We start from the raw sequence: 19724 nt of genomic DNA, 5'->3' as shown, positions 1-19724 counted from the left end.
AATCGAGGATCAAGAGGACCCGTACTGCATCACCCAGCAGCCGCTCCTCGCCGCCAGCCTCCCAGGCTTGTATTACCAAAACCGCAGCTGGCCCTCTGCCATAGCGCATAGGTCGCGCATATTCGGTTAGGAACGTTATTCAGACGTCCTGCTTCGCCGCCCATGACCCCACGAAAGCCTCATTTGGCTCTCTGCTTGTACTATCAGGTGCACCACACCACCCACGAGGCCCCGAAAAGAAACGCCGTCGTGTCACCCTCACACGGCCAGCAGGCCTTTCAAAATCAGGCAATAGTAATTTGAGTAGTCCTGAAGATGATCCCAGTGTATTATTGGAGATAGGGATCGAAACGTCACGTCAACTGTTTTAACAGTACTACATCCTTCTTTTGTGCATTATGTGTTGTAGTTACTGTTGGTTTGAGCTTACACAAGATTGCATTGTATAGTAAGCCACCTTTTGCTCCACTTTGTTTGCCTGTTTATTTCCACCATGTATTGTTTTCTCTTTCTTTTCACTTGGTACAGGCTTGTGCCCAGTTCTTGATCTATGTTGTGCCTCACTTAAACTTGAATCATCACTTTATTTTGGAAATAAAAATGTCTCTGTCCGGCTGGACATTGGAATAAAAAGGACATAGCTCTTATCTAAGTCTGTGTTTATTGCTCATAACTTTAATTGAAAAAAGTTTAGGACCTTTGTCTTTTTAAAACCATTAACTACCCGAGGTCCTCAACTACCTAGACGGGTTCCCTTGTTGTTTATACTACAGATTCAGATGACAGCACCCTGCACTCGGACTCTGACCATAGTGCCATATTGTTCCCTACCATCACGCCTAGAATGGCTGATGATCTCATAGATAATTGATGATTGTTCTTGCATTGTTTGGCTCTGCTCTCTTGTGCACATATCTACTGTTGCTATCTTTTATTATGTTGTTCTGGACAATGCGGGTGGTTTCAGTCTTTAGGTCGGGCCCTGTCTGACGGTGGCGGGGGACATCCCTAGATCATTCGGGGTGGGTTACTGCGGTTACATGTTCCTCCCTCTGTCCAGTGCCTGTTTCCGGGCACTGGATTGTTAGGACCTAACCCGGGGTCTTAGGGGCCTTTACATGCTATTAGGCATGATATGGACCTGGACCCTCTTTAACACTGCCTCTGTAATACTTATTTCAAATCCCCCCCCCCCGGGACGGGGTAACGTAGAGCCACCGGGCGCCCTATGGATGTCTGTATAATGTCCATGCTGGCGCTGGCCATATTCCTCATAGCATATGACCCATGGTTGCTTTTTGGTTCTTTATGTTATATTATAGTTGGGTTCAGCGCAGTTTGAGCGCTGCGCCGGACCTAGTTCAAGTTCCAGGGGATGGGGATTTCTGGTCAGGTTTACCCGTACAGGCATCACAAGCACTGTTCTTAGTTCCTCAACGACGGCGTGGCTAGTTCACTCCCACCACAAAGGTCCTATAATTTACTCACTTGGAATGTCAGAGGGCTAGGGTCTATTCAAAAACGTCACTGCATCCATGCATTCCTTCTTAGACATCAAACTCATATCGCATTCCTTCAGGAATCCCACCTAACAGATGCTGAGACTTAGAAAATGAGAAAGAAATGGAGGGGATGTATATATTCGACTAATTACTCTGCCTTTGCCAGGGGGGGCTGCTATTTGGATTCGTCACGGAGTCCCATTTGTTGAGATTGACTGGCGGGTGGATGATCAAGGGAGGTACGTCCTAGTGAAGGGTACGTTATATGGGTCTCTGCTGGTTCTTGGAAGTGTTTATGCCCCGAATTTTGACCAGGATAAGTTTCTGCAGAAATTGGGTGTGTCACTAGCGGACTGGGATGGGATCCCTTGGATTTTAGGTGGAGACTGGAACGCGAAACTGGATGTTGGACTGGATAGATCACATCCCCCATTGCAGGCCTTCAGCACTAATAGATTGACTGATCAGTTTCTCTCCTGGGTTGCCGGATGGTCCCTAGCTGATACCTGGAGGACAATCCATTGCTCACACAAGGAATATTCCTTTTATACTCATATGCATAACTTACACACTAGGATTGACAGTCTTCTGTGCTCTGCAGCCCTGATTACACACGTGGGTGGGTCAGAATATCTAGCTAAAACGTTCTCCGATCATAGGCCCCTGTCATTGGCACTACTCTGGGGGAGAGTACCGACTCCGGTGCCCACCTGGAAAATGAACCCGCGCTTGCTGGAGGACGCCCCCTTCCGATCCTCGCTCTCCACAGCACTCTCGGACTACCTTCGCGAGAACTGGAATACGGCTTCTGCTCACCTGATTGAATGGGATGCGCTAAAAGTTGTGATTAGAGGGGCTGCGATGGGGAAACTGGTGAGAGCTAGGCAGGAAATACATCAGAAATTGAGGGATGTGGAGGATAGGCTTCGAGTGCTGGAGAGGGAGGTGGCCCTTGACCCTGGGAAGAAAGGAGACTTACACACGGCTTACATTGATCATGCGGAAACGTTAGACACTCTGCGGGTGATAGATTATAAGGAATATACACATTGCAAACACACAGAGGCGGACAAACCCAGTACATTACTTGCTCGTTTGGTGAGGGATCAGCCTGACCCACCCTCTATTACTTGCATTCGTACCCAGTTTCGGGACGTGAATCGTACACAAGCAGACATAAATTCTGCGTTTCGCACTCATCTCAGGGTCCCTGTCACCTTTGTTTTTTTAAGTGAATTTCTATGGTTGTTTAACTAGTAATCGCATTTGCAGTGTGGTGGAGAAAGGGGGCGGTACCTCTGACCAGCTCTCAGGTATCCCGCTGAAGGGACTTACTGGAGGTAACAGGAGTGCTTATTGGCCCCCAAGGTCTCTCAGCAGCCAACGGCTGAGCTGCCCTCCTCCTGGGCAAATATCGGTTCCGGGAGCCCATCCCTCAAGCCCCAGTGCCAGGCCTCTAGTCTGGGTGCCCTGGTCCCACCCAGGGCACCCAGACACTTTGTTTAGAATCATGGCAGGAGCCTGAAGGCCCTCACAGTCCCTGCCGGCTCCCCATGTCCTGCGGGAGCCGGTATTGCTTTTGGACTGAGGGAGCTGCTAATCATGCAGCTCTCTCTGTTCAAAAGCAATTCTGCTCCGCTTCTAGTAAGCAAGAGCATTTTTCCTGCTCTGGCTTACGAGAAGTGAAGCAGAGTTTGCAATGGCTTGGCGGGAGTGGTGAAGCTCTTACCAAGCCATGGCAAACTGCAATGTCCATGGGGTGGGCACCCGGGACACTGCAGGAACCGGCCCTGGGGGGTGGCGGTCCCCAGGGTCATCTTTGGCTCAGGAGGGGGGTGCATACCCTACTCCTTTGTTTCATTAGCCCAGAGGAGGTGATGGTCCTTGGGCGGGGTTCCGCAATGGACCTCGCCAATATTTAATTTGTGCCCTAGGGAGGTAGCCCTCCCCCCACATTTATATGTTAATTGCCCCAGGGAGGTGGCGGTCCCTGGGGCTAGGGGTCTGCACAGCCCCCCCATTTTTTAAAGTAAAAGCCCTGGGTGTAGTTGTCCCGGGAATGTGGGAGGGCCCGCATTAATTTTGAATAAAGTCCAATGGAGGGGGGAGTTATGCGGCCCTCCCCATTATTGAAAGTTATTGGTGGTCCTTGGGGTTGCTTGAGGGAGGAGGGCAGCACAGCCCCGTATTTATTTTGAACAAAGGCCAGGGGGGGGCCATTCGGGTCTACCAGTTTACTTGTTTGCCCCTGGTAGCTGGCGGTCCCCTGGGAGCGGGGGTGCCGCATGGGCACCGCCCACATAATTATAAAATATGGTCCCGGGATTTGGCCCACCCGGGACTTACTAAAAAAGACGTACAGGGGGCCTATACTTTTTTTTCTTCTTATCTTGCTGTGGATTTGCCGATGTTTTTAAAAACCCCTGCGGAGTACCTGTGGGACACCCCACCATATCTGGGGAGGAGGGGGCTTGATCAGGTTAATTCCTATCCTGCTCCCTTTTCTTTATTTTTATTTTTTTTGTGGGACTTGGCTTTAAGCCGAGTTCGGAGATGGCTGCCAACACTTCCTGGTTGAAGTGTTGGCAACCAATCAAATTTTAGTAGGATCGGTGTGTCCACTACAAGGTTTCGTGTCCCAAGATATTTATATTTTTTAGAGTTAAATATTTCAAAAACTACTGAACGGATTTACACCAAATTACAAAAAGCATGCATTCTAAACCAACATCTAGCTTTCTGGCAAATTTTGTGTAATTCTGTTCAATAGTTCTGGCTGTAGTGTTCAAAAAATGAAAAATTCTCATAGAAATAACGTGGGGAAAACTCATTTTAGGACCCCTCTTTATTCTCGGCTCAAGCTTGACGGATCACCCCAAACTCTCAACACAGCAGCTAAACCAATAACGGGAAGTTTTTTTGAAAATTGTGTGAAGATTCGTCAAGCAGGGCCAAAGTTATAGGCAAAACAAAAAAAATGCTTTTCCTATGAAAACTTTGCTCCTAACTATAACTAGGGTGGTTTTGGGTGGCAAGGGAACTTTTAGGGTGGGTATGGGTTTTTGGATGGAATGGGATTTTTAGGGTTTAGGGGTTTTTGGGTGTGGAGGGGGGGTCGAGGGTGGGTATGGGTTTTTGGGTGGCACGGTTATTTTGAGAGTTTATGGTGGGCATGGGTTTTTGGGTGGTAAGGATATTTTTAAGGTTCAGGGTAGGTATGGGTTTTTGGGTGTCCCTGGGGGCCAACTAGCCCACCAGGAACCTCCAGTATGCACCAGGGGGCTGCGTTGCAGAGACGTGTAAAGAGGCCACGCCCCTTTTTACACCTCTCTGCAACGCAGCTCTGTGGCGCTTACTGGAGGTTCCCGGCGGGCTAGTTGGCCCCCAGGGAACCCCAGTATTCAAGGGGAATTTGATCCCCCTCTGCAAACGTGCCAGGGGGCTGTGTTGAAGAGAGGTTTAATGAGGCCACGCCCCTTTTTTACCTCTCTGCAACGCAGCCTCCTGGTGCATACTGTAGATTCCTGGTGGGCTGGTTGGGCCCAAGGGACACCCAGTATTCAAGAGGAATTAGATCCCCTCTGGAAATGCACAAGGGGGCTGCGTTGCAGAGAGGTGTAATGAGGCCATGCCCCTTTTTACACTTCTCTGTGACGCAGCCCCCTGGCGCACACTGAAGGTTCCTGGTGGGCTAGTTGGCCCCCAGGGACCACCAGTATTCAAGGGGATTTAGTTCCCACTCTGGGAACGCGCTAGGGGTATGTGTTGCAGAGAGGTGTAATGAGGCCACACCCCTTTTTACACCCCTCTGCTACACAGCCCCCTGGCGCATACTGGAGGTTCCTGGTGGGCTAGTTGTCCCCCAGGGACCCCCAGTATTCAAGGGATTTAGTTCCCACTCTAGAAACGCGCCAGGGGGCTGCGTTGCAAAGAGGTGTAATGAGACCACGCCCCTTTTTACACCTCTCTGCAACGCAGTCCCCTGGCACATACTGGAAGTTCCTGGTGGGCTAGTTGGCCCCCAGGGACCCCCAGTATGCAAGGGGACTTAATCCCCCAACTTAGAACGTGCTATGGGGTGCGTTTGCACAGTGGTGAAGGTAGGGGTGGGGCTTGAGGTGATATGTGTGCAAACATGCCCTGTGGCGCGTTTTAATTTGGAAATTAATTCCTCTTCAATCCAGAGGTCCCCTATGGGCCAACTAGCCCACCAGGTACCTCTAGTAAGCGCCACGGAGCTGCGTTGCAGAATGTTGTAAAAAGGGACCGTGGCCTCTGAACACCTCCCTGGCGCATCCTGGAGGTACCTAGAGGGCTAGTTGGCCCACAGAGGACCTCAGTATTGAAGAGGAATTCATTCCCCAACTTAAAACATGCTACAGGGAGTGTTTGCACCCATGTCACCTCAGGCCAGGCCCCCTTCCTTCACTATTGAGCAAAATATTCCTCTAAAATCAGCCGAACTACGAATTCCGATTTACTCACCTGTTATCACAAGAGACCTCAGTGCTGCATCTTTGAACCCAGTACGGACCCTGAAAAGTAAATCTAAGCATACTTACCAGTAACTTGTATTTCCTTCCATAGGAATCTATTGTGTGGTTTTCACCAGAAAAGTTTCTAAGTGTCTATTTTTGAAATGTACAAATATTCCTCTAAAATCAGCCGAACAACGAATTCCAATTTACTCATCTGTTATCAGGAGAGACCTCAGCGCTGCATCTTTCAGCCCACTACTGATCATGAAAAGCAATTCTAACCATACTTACAGTAACTTAAATTTCCTTCCATGGCTAACATTGACTGATTTCACTTGGGAATTCTTTTAAGTGTGAAGTTTTGGAGCTTTAAAAACTTCCTCTAAAATCAGCTGAGCTACAAATTCCGATTTACTCACCTCGGCTGGTATGCCCGAAGCGGCGTAGCCGGGGCGCGCTTTTTCCCGCCCTAGAGTGGGCTGGCCTAGACACTGACGCAGCCAGCCACGCCCTCAGGGCAGGCAGGGGCGGGTTTTCGCCCGCCCTGAAGACGGATAAAGAGGGACGCAAGACTGGAAGACGTCCTCTTGTTCTTGTGCTCTGAAGCTGCACCTCCTCGCTACACGTGAGCTCGGGACAGAACGAAGAGCCAATTTTGAGCGTTTTGATCGTTTCTTTTGTCTTCTAGATACTTTGTCGGAGAGATGCCCAAGAAAGGCGCGAAGAGAATGACGACTGATCAGATGGTTCGGGTCCTCGTCAAGGAGATGTCCGAGATAAAGAAGCGACTGGCGGAGCGAGACGGGGAGGAGGGATCGGGGCGCCCACCGGCTGGAGGGAAACCCAAGAGGCCAAGAAGGGGTCCGGCCGGGGGAGACGTCCCGGTTCCCTCTGCCCCGCTCGAGGCGCCGACCCCGGTACCGATGGAGGGGAATCCGATCCCCGTCGTCGTCACCCCGACATCTAACAAGGATATGCCCCCCGAGCTGGCGGCACAGCTAGCAGCGTGGTTGGGCGATAGTAGTGAGGGCGCCACGGCTGCCGAGGCACAGGCGCTGATGAAACAGTTGCGTGAAAAAAGAGACGCAGCCAAGGTGCCCGCACCGGCGGCACTGTTAGACAAGCCACAAGTGACGGAAGCAGCGTCCGGTGCAGGTAAGCGGCCATTGCCGATCGCAAGGGATGAGTCAGCACCCTCGCGTAGAGAGAAATTGGGTCAACATGTTCCTTTGGCAATAAAGGAAAAGATTTGGGCGGGGGAATACGTGAACATTTTCTCCTTGCTTGTCGATCATTATGAAGTGGAGCATGTTAAGAGTCAGAAGGACCTAATGCATCCGAGTGTTTGGCGCTCAAAAATGGCCGCCTTTAAGGTAAATGAGAATATTGGCAACTGGGGCAATGCCTGGGGTATTTTTACATCGATTTTGGGGGAACGTAGGCCTGAGTTGCTACCTGAGTTTCCAATTTATCAGTCACGAATTATGGGTTACTCGACATCGTATCAAGGTAACCATTGGTTCTGTTATGACAACCTTTTCAGGAAAGAGAAGGAGCATAACAAAAGTTTAACTTGGGACTGTTATGATTCTTTGACATGGGATAAAATGAAAGAGTCAGGGATGTTGAAAATGCCATTGGTGGGGAGCAATGTTGGTGAATACTCCCGCCAAAATGCAGGGACGCCCTTTCGGTCAGGTACGAGTACCGACGATTACTCGAGACCTGCCGGCAATACAGGGAAAAGGGGTTTCTGCTTCAATTTCAACAAAGGTAAATGTACTAGGCCTCCGGGATCCTGTAAGTTCAAACACGAATGTAGTAATTGTGGGTCGTCCCATCCTGAGTCCTCGTGCAGAGCCAGAACGGGTGAGAATGGGGGTAGAGGAGGCGCCAAACAGGTCTAATATAGTCCGAGGGGCGCCTTTACCAACCCCGATTGATACCTTGGCGATGATTCCCTGGCTCAGTGAATACCCAGATCGTACTTCTGCTGGGGTGCTGCGGAACGGTTTTTCATATGGTTTCCGCATCCCGGTAGGGGACTTTCAGGGCGTCGGGACGTGCAGAAATCAACTTTCCGTCTTGCAGCATACAACTGTAGTGCAAGATAAGATCCGGAAAGAGGTTGACCGGGGTCGGGTCGCCGGCCCGTTTAGTGTACCCCCGGTACCGTACTTTGTCTGTTCTCCGTTAGGGGTGGTCCCGAAGAAGGACCCAGGTGAGTTTCGATTAATTCATAATCTGTCAGCTCCTCATGGTCTTTCGGTGAACGATGCAATTGATCCAGAGGTATGTTCGGTGCGGTACGCATCATTTGATGAAGCAGTGGCCATTTTGAATCGCCTGGGGCCCGGGACGTTGATGGCGAAATCAGATATCGAGTCAGCGTTCCGGTTGCTCCCGGTACACCCAGACGACCAGCGTCTTCTGGGATTCATGTTTCAGGGATCATATTATTTGGATAGGTGTATGCCGATGGGATGCTCTATATCCTGTGCATATTTCGAGAAATTCAGTACTTTTCTGCAATGGGTATTCACAAAGAAGACGGGTTTCCGAAATGTAATGCATTACCTTGATGACTTTCTGTTCCTTGGGCCCGCCGAAAATGACGAATGCGCCCAGGCCTTGGCTGAATTTTGTGTGTTAATGGGTCAATTTGGCGTGCCATTGGCACCGGGTAAAACTGTGGGTCCCACGACTTGCCTCGAGTTTTTGGGGATCGAGTTGGACTCTAGTGAGGGTTGTTTTCGTTTACCAGCTACCAAAGTGTCGAAATTCAGGGCAGCCCTGCAAGTATGTATAAATGCATCTAAGGTTACACTCAATCAGTTGCAACAATTGGTGGGGAAGTTGAATTTTGCCCTGAGGGTGATCCCAATGGCTCGCCCCTTTTCCCGTTCAATTGCCCAAGCGATGGTTGGCCTAAAGGAGGGTCATCATCGCACGAGACTGTCGGCTGAGGTCCGCCAGGACATGCGTATTTGGTTAGCCTTTTTGGCGGACTTCAATGGTCGAGTCGTCTGGAACAAGCCAGCCGTGTCCTCTGAAGAGCTTGGTCTATGGACAGATTCAGCGGGGAGCATGGGCTTTGGCGCCATCTTCGGCACGAAATGGTCGGCACAAAGGTGGCCCCCATGGTGGCATGAAGAGGGGCTCACGAGTAATATTGCTTTCCTTGAACTGTTTCCCATTCTGGTGGCCCTCAGAACCTGGCCCGAAGGGTTCAAAGATCATTCTGTCGTGTTTTGGTCTGACAATATGACCGTTGTAGAATGCATCAATAGTCAGGCAGCCCGTTGTAAACTGATTTTAAGGCTGCTCAAAGAAATTGTCTTACTGTGTATGCAACTGAACGTGATATTCAGAGCAAAACATGTCCCAGGGGTGATGAATCAGGCGGCTGATGCACTGTCTCGTTTTCAAATGCAGGCTTTCTCGGGTTTCCTTCCCTCAGCGGACCCAGAGCCGGCACCCTTCCCCGAAGCTCTATGGTCTCTCGGTGCCCCGAACTTCGTCACCTCGTGGGAGAGAGTTTAGCGCCAAGGACGAGGAAGGCATATGAAGGGGCGTTTCGGGCCTATTTAGCCTTTTTGGGGACTGAGAGAGATGGGCTTTGGGGTCAGGAGGAATGGGTAGTACATTTTCTGATGTCTTTGCGTAGGGCTGGGAAGTCGGTGGCTATGGCCCAAAGGCATCGTGCTGCCATCTCCTTTGTTGCCAGGGCCCATAATATCCAGGACCCGACGGCGTCTTTTGTGGTACAAAAGGCGCTGCGTGGGTGGCAACGCCTGGAGTGTCGCAGAGTAGATGAGAGGCGACCGATAGGTCTGGATAGGTTGTCCCAGTTGCTGGCCACACTCCCCACCACATGCTCGTCTCAGTTCGAGGCATGTTTGTTCCGAGCTGCATTTACGCTGGCATTTCACGGGGCGATGAGGATAAGTGAGCTGGTTGCAAGGAACAAACAGGATGTGGTGGGGGGTTTGTGCCGGGAACACGTTCAGATCAGGGGTGAAGCGATGATTGTCTCCTTTGTCAGGTCCAAGACCGATCAAGATGGGATGGGGGACTGCACGATCATTCGCAGGATCCCCGGGTCCTCCATGTGTCCGGTACAGTGTTTAGAAGATTACCTAGCACGAAGGGTGGCATCATGGGGGGGGACATTGTTGAGACACGCGGACGCCACCCCACTGACGAAGTTTCAGTTTCAGCGGGTGCTTGCGATGTCTATTACCGCAGCGGGCTTAGACCCGGGCGAATTCGGGACCCATTCCTTTCGAATAGGGGCTGCCACTGAAGCTACAGCCAGGGGTCTTAATGTAGAACAAGTAAAACGAGTGGGGCGTTCGTCCTCCAATTGTTATAAGAGATACGTGCGGTTGCACATGTTGTGAAGCTGTAATAATGCACACGCTTCTTGTCTTTTGTTTGGTTTTCAGTTGCGCAAGCCTACGAGGCAGGGCGGACTATGCAGTCGACCCAACACCAGGCCAGCGGTCAGACATCACCGGCTGTGAGAAAGGAGGTGTGGGTCGTGGGCCACTCATACGTGAGGCGTGCCGCAGACGTATTCGAAGCAGGTGACATGATTCACGTACCTGGGGAATACGGGTACAGAGTGTCCTTCTACGGAAGAGGCGGTCTCTGTATTGACCAGTTTCAAGCATTCTTTGAGGGTTTGTTAGGGCGGACGAGGTCACCGCCGTCTATAGTCATAGTACATTTAGGGGGCAATGATTTGGTCACCACCGGTAGACGACTTCTCCTAGAGGCAATGCTTTCCACTGTAAGTTGGTTGGCGAGGAAAGTTCCGGGGTGCATAATTGCGTGGTCTCATATGATCCCACGAAAAGTGTGGCGGGGGGCTATCTCGATTCCTGCTTTGAACCATTCTGTTAGAAAACTTAATAACAAAGTGAGTAGGTTGTTCCGTTCCAAGACATTGCATTCTATCTCGCATAGTTGTATTAATGATGACAGTATGTATTTGGGGGATGGTGTGCATTTGTCGCGGGTGGGGAATGAGTTACTCATAGGAGACTTCTTAGCTTGGTTGAAGACGTTAAAACATGACCTTTAGGTAGGAGTTTTGTGGGGGGTCCGGATAGCCGGTCAACTATCCGGACCTGTGGCGGTAAGGTCATGATCGGTGAGCACTAATTAGAAGATCCCTATGAGTGGGCGTCACCCAACACGGATGGGAGCGCTCGGGTGAGGTGGCCATTGGCCCCTCAATGGGGAGGCGGTCCCTTCTAAGGATGGGTCGCCGGAAGTAAAGGAAAGGCGGTCAAGGCCCCTTCCTGTGTAGGAGGGGTTACAGCCCCCTCCTGGGGAATTTCCCGGGGCCAGTGACATCTGCGACGGCAGATGCGGTAAGTGTGTGGGGTTGGGGGGAGGTCTACGATACCTTCTAGATACCTCACACGAGTATTCGAACGACCTTTAACTGGCGTCGAGTTCTTAAGTGCCCCCGTCAAGTCAAGGGAAATTGGTTGTAGTTGCACTTGAGGTAAGCCTCCGTGCTGTCGCCCCTCCCAAGTGGGAGGGGTAAGTCTGGTTAGGGATCTTGACACCGGTTATGACCTTGCCGTTGGCCCTTAAACGTTAGGATGTACAATTTCAATATTTTTAGAGAATGTTTTGTAGGATGCTCGTTCGGCTAGGAGAACCTCTGTATTAGAGAATATGTTAAAGTTAGCCAAACAGCGCAATGTGGTAATGAAATTGTACATAACATGAAACGTTTAATGTTTTAATTTTGTTTTAATAAATACGGCCGGGAGGGTCACTCCCTCCCACTTCCAAAAACTTCAAGAACTGTTTCCGGTTTCCCTCCTTTTGGGGATTGTGTTGAGAGGGGGTGGCGGGTATCTCAGCCATATGGAAAGGGGCGACCACTCGGTCCCCCCGAACGTATGGCGGAGTGCCTCGATCCCCCCGGGAAGCCATTTTTGGGCGGGAGGCGCGTCTCGGCTGGTATGCCCGAAGCGGCGTAGCCGGGGCGCGCTTTTTCCCGCCCTAGAGTGGGCTGGCCTAGACACTGACGCAGCCAGCCACGCCCTCAGGGCAGGCAGGGGCGGGTTTTCGCCCGCCCTGAAGACGGATAAAGAGGGACGCAAGACTGGAAGACGTCCTCTTGTTCTTGTGCTCTGAAGCTGCACCTCCTCGCTACACGTGAGCTCGGGACAGAACGAAGAGCCAATTTTGACCCACCCACCAGCCCCTGAGGACAGCCAGTTGTTTATAATAAAGTTGATCGATAATTATGTTTCTGTTTCGTTTACAGGTTGTGATAGTATCATGTTGATGTTGATTATAATAAAGACTGGTGTATGTTGTGTAGGTTTTGCGATTAAAATGATTCGATATAGTGTTGAATTTTAAGCATGCTCTTTCGGTCGTAGAGACCAATGTTTTCGTAGGTTTTATTAGCATTGTCGTATTTATTTCTGGTAGGCGGTAAGGTCATGATCGGTGAGCACTAATTAGAAGATCCCTATGAGTGGGCGTCACCCAACACGGATGGGAGCGCTCGGGTGAGGTGGCCATTGGCCCCTCAATGGGGAGGCGGTTCCTTCTAAGGATGGGTCGCCGGAAGTAAAGGAAAGGCGGTCAAGGCCCCTTCCTGTGTAGGAGGGGTTACAGCCCCCTCCTGGGGAATTTCCCGGGGCCAGTGACATCTGCGACGGCAGATGCGGTAAGTGTGTGGGGTTGGGGGGAGGTCTACGATACCTTCTAGATACCTCACACGAGTATTCGAACGACCTTTAACTGGCGTCGAGTTCTTAAGTGCCCCCGTCAAGTCAAGGGAAATTGGTTGTAGTTGCACTTGAGGTAAGCCTCCGTGCTGTCGCCCCTCCCAAGTGGGAGGGGTAAGTCTGGTTAGGGATCTTGACACCGGTTATGACCTTGCCGTTGGCCCTTAAACGTTAGGATGTACAATTTCAATATTTTTAGAGAATGTTTTGTAGGATGCTCGTTCGGCTAGGAGAACCTCTGTATTAGAGAATATGTTAAAGTTAGCCAAACAGCGCAATGTGGTAATGAAATTGTACATAACATGAAACGTTTAATGTTTTAATTTTGTTTTAATAAATACGGCCGGGAGGGTCACTCCCTCCCACTTCCAAAAACTTCAAGAACTGTTTCCGGTTTCCCTCCTTTTGGGGATTGTGTTGAGAGGGGGTGGCGGGTATCTCAGCCATAAAACTTCCTCTAAAATCAGCTGAGCTACAAATTCCGATTTACTCACCTGTTATCAGGAGAGACCTCAGTGCTGCATCTTTCAGCCCACTACTGATTCTGAAAAGTAATTCTAACCATACTTACAGTAACCTGAATTTCCTTCCATAGGCTAACATTGACTGGTTTCACTTGGAAATTCTTTTAAGTGTGGAGTTTTCGAACTTTAAAATATTCACCTAAAATCATTTGAACAACAAATTCCGATTTACTCACCTGTTATCAGGAGAGAACCCAGTGCTGTATCTTTTAGCCCAGCACTGAACCTGAAAAGTAATTCTAACCGTACTTACCAGTAACTTGTATTTCCTTCCATAGGAATCCATTGTCTGGTTTTCACCAGAAACGTTTCTAAGTGTTGATTTTGACAAACTACAAATAGTCCTTAAAAATTGCCTGTATGACTTGAACGCATTCTTTCAACTGTTTACAGGAGATGCATCAGTGCTGGATCCAGGATCCACCACTGAATAAGAAAAAGTAATGATAACACTACTTACCTGCTAAGTGAATTTCCTCCCGTAGGATAACATTGGTGATTCTATGTGAACAAGTTTCTGTCAACTTTTAAAATACAATAATATTCCTTAAATATCACTACTGTAACTAAAACACTTTGACTCAACCGTTTACAGGAGATGTCCAAGGACTGAATCTAGGATCCAGTCCTGTGGTTAGAAAAGTAATCCATAAAGTGACTAATTGCATTTAACTAGAAAAACACATTGAGGTCAATGTTGCATTGTGTTTGAAATTGTGTTGCCCATTGCAACAACTGTAACTCCTGTACTTAAAAGTCTGTTGCCTATTTGCAAAGTATTTAAACTAAACTAATTCATTCTGAGAAAATATATTTTGTAATGTAATGTATAATGTAATTACAATGTAATTTAAAAAATAAAATATCTAAAAATAAATAGTTTAAAAAATGTAGTAAATCAGCATAAAAAAATATATAACAATTAATACATTTAAAAATTGTCATTTACAAAACCTTCGAAATTCACTGAAAAAACCATAGGTTTCAGGCCTGATATAGTTAGGAATTAGCATTTAAAAAACCTTTGAAATTCATTGAAAAAAACATAGGTTTCAGGCCTGATATAGTTAGGAATTAGCATTTAAAAAACCTATTAAATTCACTGAAAAAAACATAGGTTTCACACCAGTTATAGTTAGCTGGAAGTTTTACTGACATAAAACCATTGAAATTCCCACGTTATAGTTAGTTGGACTCACTATAACTTGAGCGCCTGCAATGCACTGCTGATAACGTCACATATTACATCACTCATGACATGGTCAGTGACATCACTCATGACATCACTGATGACACCATCCAGTAAATGTGTGTCTTTCTGAAAAATAAATATGTTTTATATATGTATATGTAAAGGTCGATGGAAGAATAAATGGTTAAATAAGTGTGTAAATGGATGTTTAAAAAAAAAAATTTGATTGGTTAACTGGCTTATTAAGTGTATCTTTGTGAATACATATATTAGCGAGTAATTTTAAAATATTTAGATATATGTATCAGTGTTTCACATTGTGTATAAGTGGCTGCATGGGTTGGTGACTGACTCACTGTTTGTATGTGTTTTGAAGACAGCATATGTGCAGGACTGTATGGGTGGATGAGTGTGTATATGTGTGTGTTAGTGAGTGAATGACTGTCTCACTAGTGTCTTTATTAGTAACGACATATGTTTTAATCTAGTATATGTGAGTATTGATGTATATAAGTGAGTATATGTGAGAGTGAGAGATTGTAAGAGTTCCTGTTTAAATAAGTATATGTTTTTATAAGTGATTGTTTAAGAGAGTAAGTATGTGTAAGTTTCCTTAGAAGTAAGGTGGTATTGTGTGTATAGTTGTATATGCAAATAAATGGATATATTTAATAGCTTATTTGCATGTGTGAGTATGTGTGTGAGTAACTTTTGGATGACTGTCGGTGGTAGGTGTCACTCGCCCCAAAGCTGAAGCGTGCTAGCGTCCCAGCGGGTCTGCAACACCGTGCAGAGAGGCTCAACTCGCGGCTCAGACTGCGCCGCTGAAAATCCATTGCCAAAGTTTGTCTGGTATGAGTGAGCCCACACGAGTGAAGAGGAGTAACCTTATTTATTCGCCAAAGGACCAGCATTCAATACAACAGCCCACAAGCTTCGCGATAAAATCAAGTCCTGTCAAGCCCAGCCCGACGCGTTTCATGCTTGATAGCATTTCTTCAGGAGCTGCAGGCAAGGGAATGGAGCAAGGTGTGGCCAGGGATGAACCACCTTAAATTGAAAAGTCCCGCCCCCTTGGGCGCGGCCACCCTGTGGCCTTCTGGATCTTGTGGTTTGATGTATATTTCATCAAAGTTTGCCACTGCCAAGCTGTCTGTGTCACCAAATTACCCCAAGTGGGTGGCAGAAGCGTTAGTGCGTTGTTAACCAAATGCTCTTGATTTCGTTTGGTAGGTGTCACTCGCCCCAAAGCTGAAGCGTGCTAGCGTCCCAGCGGGTCTGCAACACTGTGCAGAGAGGCTCAACTCGCGGCTCAGACTGCGCCGCTGAAAATCCATTGCCAAAGTTTGTCTGGTATGAGTGAGCCCACACGAGTGAAGAGGAGTATATCCAAGGGATCACCAAACTACAAGCTTACGCTGCCCAATCACATAAATGACGAAGAGCAGACCCTTTAGTAGCTGGTGCAAAAGTGATTTTTAATTCATTAGTGCCAGCGCGCCTGCCAAAATATATATATATATATATATATATATATATATATATATATATATATATATATATATATATATATATATATATATATATATATATATATATATATATATATATATGTATGTATGTATATATATATATTTATTTATTTATTTATTTATTTATTGGATTTATTGAGCGCGACAGCTACCCATAAGGGTTTCCCGGCGCTGAGAGACAAATCAAAAACACCAGGCAGAAGATTTAGAGATCAAAAAGCCAGGTTTTCACCGCTCAGCGAAATCGCATATGACAGTTTTACATCTGAATGGCCAAGGGAAGTGAGTTCCACGGTCTGGGTCCTAAGTTTGCAAAGGAACCACCGCCCATTCTGGTGAGTTTAAACTTCGGTACATTGAAGAGATGATGGGATGAGGAACGAAGTGAGCGAGCAGGAAGGTAAGGGCTAACAAGGGCCTGAAGGTAAAGGGGAGCTGATCCAATTTTGATCTTATGCATAAAGCTCAATGCTTTAAACTATATCCGTTTTTCAACAAGGAGCCAGTGCAGCTCCCTCAGGCGTTCTGTAATATGGTCACGTTTCCGACAGCCACAGAGAAGCCGAGCTGAGGCATTTTGTACCAGCTGAAGGCGCCGTGTGATGGCCTTGGCAGACCCCAGGTGGAGCACGTTGCTGTAATCCAACCTAGAGGTTACCAAGGCATTCACAACGGATCTCTGGGTGTTATCGGGGAGTATCCAAAAGATTTTACGTAGCCATCATAGGTTGGTAAAACCGGTGGCTGCGACTTTGTTGACCTGATCTTTCATGGATAGTCCCCTATCGATAATTACTCCCAGATTTCGCACTTGTTCAGACGGAGTTGGTAAGGGACCCATGGCAGTAGGCCAGGTATATTACCAAGGACCAGAACCTCAGTCTTTCCGCCATTTAATTTGAGCAGGTTGCTATTCATCCATCCAGATATTTTGCTGAGTCCAACCTGAGTCCAACTTGCAAAGGGGAAGAAACCGTGGGATCTATTTGAGATAGTGAAAAAACAATTTGTGAATCATCAGCATAAGAATAAAGGTTTAATCCAGAACATTGTGCAACATAAGCCAACGGTGTAACATATAAATTAAAAAGAAGAGGACTAAGGATTGACCCCTGGGGTACACCATGGGGGGAGGAGTAGCTTTTAGAAGAGGATGACTTAGAGAAGATTTGAAAAGTACAGTCAGTCAAAAAGGATGCAAGCCAGTCCAAGGCTTTATTACCAATGCCGATGGCAGCGAGGGATTTGAGAAGGATAATGGAGGGGGTGGAGGGTGGGGTTATACTTAACTGGTAAGTTTTTACACGCATATTCCTTTAACACATATGCTTTAAGAATGCTAATTTAATTATAAAGGCATGCACGGGAAAAAGCTGGCTTGGTTGTGTCATACATCTAGTCCTAGCTCATGAGTCTCAATAAGCCTCTTGTGGCCATCAGAGCTAGCAATGGACTGGGCCTCTCTACCTGTGAGGCAAATCAAAGACTCACCTCCTAGAGCGGGCAGCTCTGAATTTATGAATCAGGAATTATAATCAGACCCTGCCTCAAAATGACCATGTTCGTGATTAAACACACTAAGAGCTTCAGCCCCTCAGTCGGTAAACATGCCCAGGTTGTCCCCTTTGCACCCTCAGAATTTCTAAACTCCGCTGCCAAAAGATAACTTACTTCACAGTTCTGAAGCAGGGCTCAGGGTATGCACAATAAATGCCCAAGAGCATTATTTTTAAAATGCAGCAGAAAATCACGGCTGGGTCTGCAAGACAATTGTCACCCAGCCCTGAAAGAAGCCAGTGCACCTTAGTTTATCAGTGGTTTTCAGGGGGTTTCATGTGTCATGGACTTCATAGGGGATACACCCTTTACAGAATGGATGTTTTGCATATGAGCTTCATACAGGATCCTGGAAACATGAAGATAAGGAAGAACTGGAGCTTTCCAGTACTGGGTACTAAACCATGTCTCGTTACTTTCCAAACACTTTTCCTTTATGTGAAGTAGAAATAAATAAAGTTTGAAAAAATCTAAATATCTACAACTTGAAGTCTGCATGGTTAAAGATTCCCTGAATCGGTTTATGAGTGGTAATGAAACTATATACTGTGGGGCTTTTTATTTTTTTGCACCGCCGTTGCGTCACTTTTTGTGACGCAGTGGTGTAAAAAATGCACCACGTTGCGTTTTATTTACAAAGTGCTGCATCTAAGAACATGCGTCACTTTGTAAAGCCCTGCACTACATTATACCTGCGTCAGGTATAATGTATGCAGGGTGAGCGATCCCCCGCAAAAAGCTTTGTAGAAGCGGCACAGTGAAATCTATGAGATTTCACTGTGTCACTTCTAGGACGCTACTGCATCAATATCTTACGCCTGCCTCACAGCAGGTGTAAGACTGATGCAAGCCCTTTCACATGGGGCTTGCCCCATGTGAAAGGACACATTGCACGAGTTGCGTCTGTTTTCAGACACACCCCAGCAATGTGTCACTTTTGCGCTACAGATAAGTCAGTAATACTGACGCATCGGTCATTACTTGCAACATGATGCGTCATACAGTAAATATGATGCATCCATCAATTTTCAAGGAGGGCGCAGTGAAACCTGTTGCATCACTGTTTTCACGCAGGGATGCGACAGTTTTCATAATATCCAAGGTATATTCCCTAACGTTTGTCCAGAGCAGTAAAAGCTCATTTTACATCTATTTTGTAATCTGTTTATTATCAAGACTGAAAAAACATGTCATATGTCCACTGGCAAATAAAATAGGATATCCTGGGTTCAACGAACTTTCAAACAAAGATTAAGACATGATGGTGTCATATTTTAATTATTCCATTATAGAACCATGAACTCTACGGTGTGTAACCTTTTTCGCTATGAGCTTTTGTACATGTGAAAGAAATTCAAATTGAACATTAAAAAACACAACACAGAAATTAATAGCAACAATGGAAAATATTAAACCAATAGCATTTTACCTGTGGGCGAGTCCTGGGAGACCTCACTTTCTGCAAACACTGTAGCTATGATCGTTGCGAGAAGGAATATTGCCTTCATGGCGACTGGAAGAGTGACAAGAGGCAGTTTCTTTGAAAAGACGAGGCTATTATGATATTTCCAAGGCGTTCCCCTTTACCTCTTTGTCCTCTGCAGCCCTCTTATTCCTTCTCCGGTCCCTTGCTTATATATCCTGCTTCCTTAATCCCGTGTCAGTTATCAGCCCCACCTCTTCCCGCTTCTGAGGAGTGGGTGCGAAGAAAAGCTTGACATGGGTAGTTATGAACGCATGGGCGGCTGGTTCTTAGGAACTCTAGGGCGTGGACCTATCAGCTCCAGCAAGGGCTGAAAGGGATGCCGCTCTTAACACAGGGCTCGGCCCTTTTGACTGTTTACTTTTCCCAGAGCTGTGTGCTGGTGGTGCATGTCAGCCACGCTGGTAGAGGGGCTGCGCAGATGTGAGAACGCTGGGCACATCAGCCCTTAGACATGCGGCAAACCTTATGAGTGCAGCATGTCTAGGTACAGGATCCTGCCGGAGCGCTCACACAAACAGCCCCTGCCCTATCACAAGTCAGGATAGAGCCGGGGAGAGAAAGATCACACCACAACCCTATTCTGACTTATGATAGGGCTGTCGCCACTTAGCAGGCTACTCGTAGTCGTTTTGAAAACATTTCCGTATTATCTGTAAAACGGTGCATCACTCTGTGAAGCCACAATG

At 47.4% G+C, this 19724-nt stretch overlaps 1 protein-coding gene across 1 annotated transcript in view; it reads right to left on the bottom strand.

The window, feature by feature from the left end:
• Positions 1-19512, bottom strand: part of LOC147734761 (hemagglutinin/amebocyte aggregation factor-like) — a 121092-nt gene extending 101580 nt beyond the window's left edge. Inside the window, exon 1 of the mRNA XM_086953629.1 lies at positions 18982-19512. Within this exon, the coding sequence (XP_086809755.1) occupies positions 18982-19060 (79 nt within the window). The 5' untranslated portion in view covers positions 19061-19512. The remainder of the gene's footprint in view (positions 1-18981) is intronic.
• Positions 19513-19724: the final 212 nt, after the last annotated feature.

The sequence above is a fragment of the Lissotriton vulgaris genome, chromosome 1_2 (genome assembly GCF_964263255.1).
Source record: "Lissotriton vulgaris chromosome 1_2, aLisVul1.2, whole genome shotgun sequence".
Taxonomy (NCBI): Eukaryota; Metazoa; Chordata; class Amphibia; order Caudata; family Salamandridae; genus Lissotriton; species Lissotriton vulgaris.
Note: the sequence above shows the minus strand (reverse complement) of the source record. Positions and strands in the feature narration are given on the sequence as shown.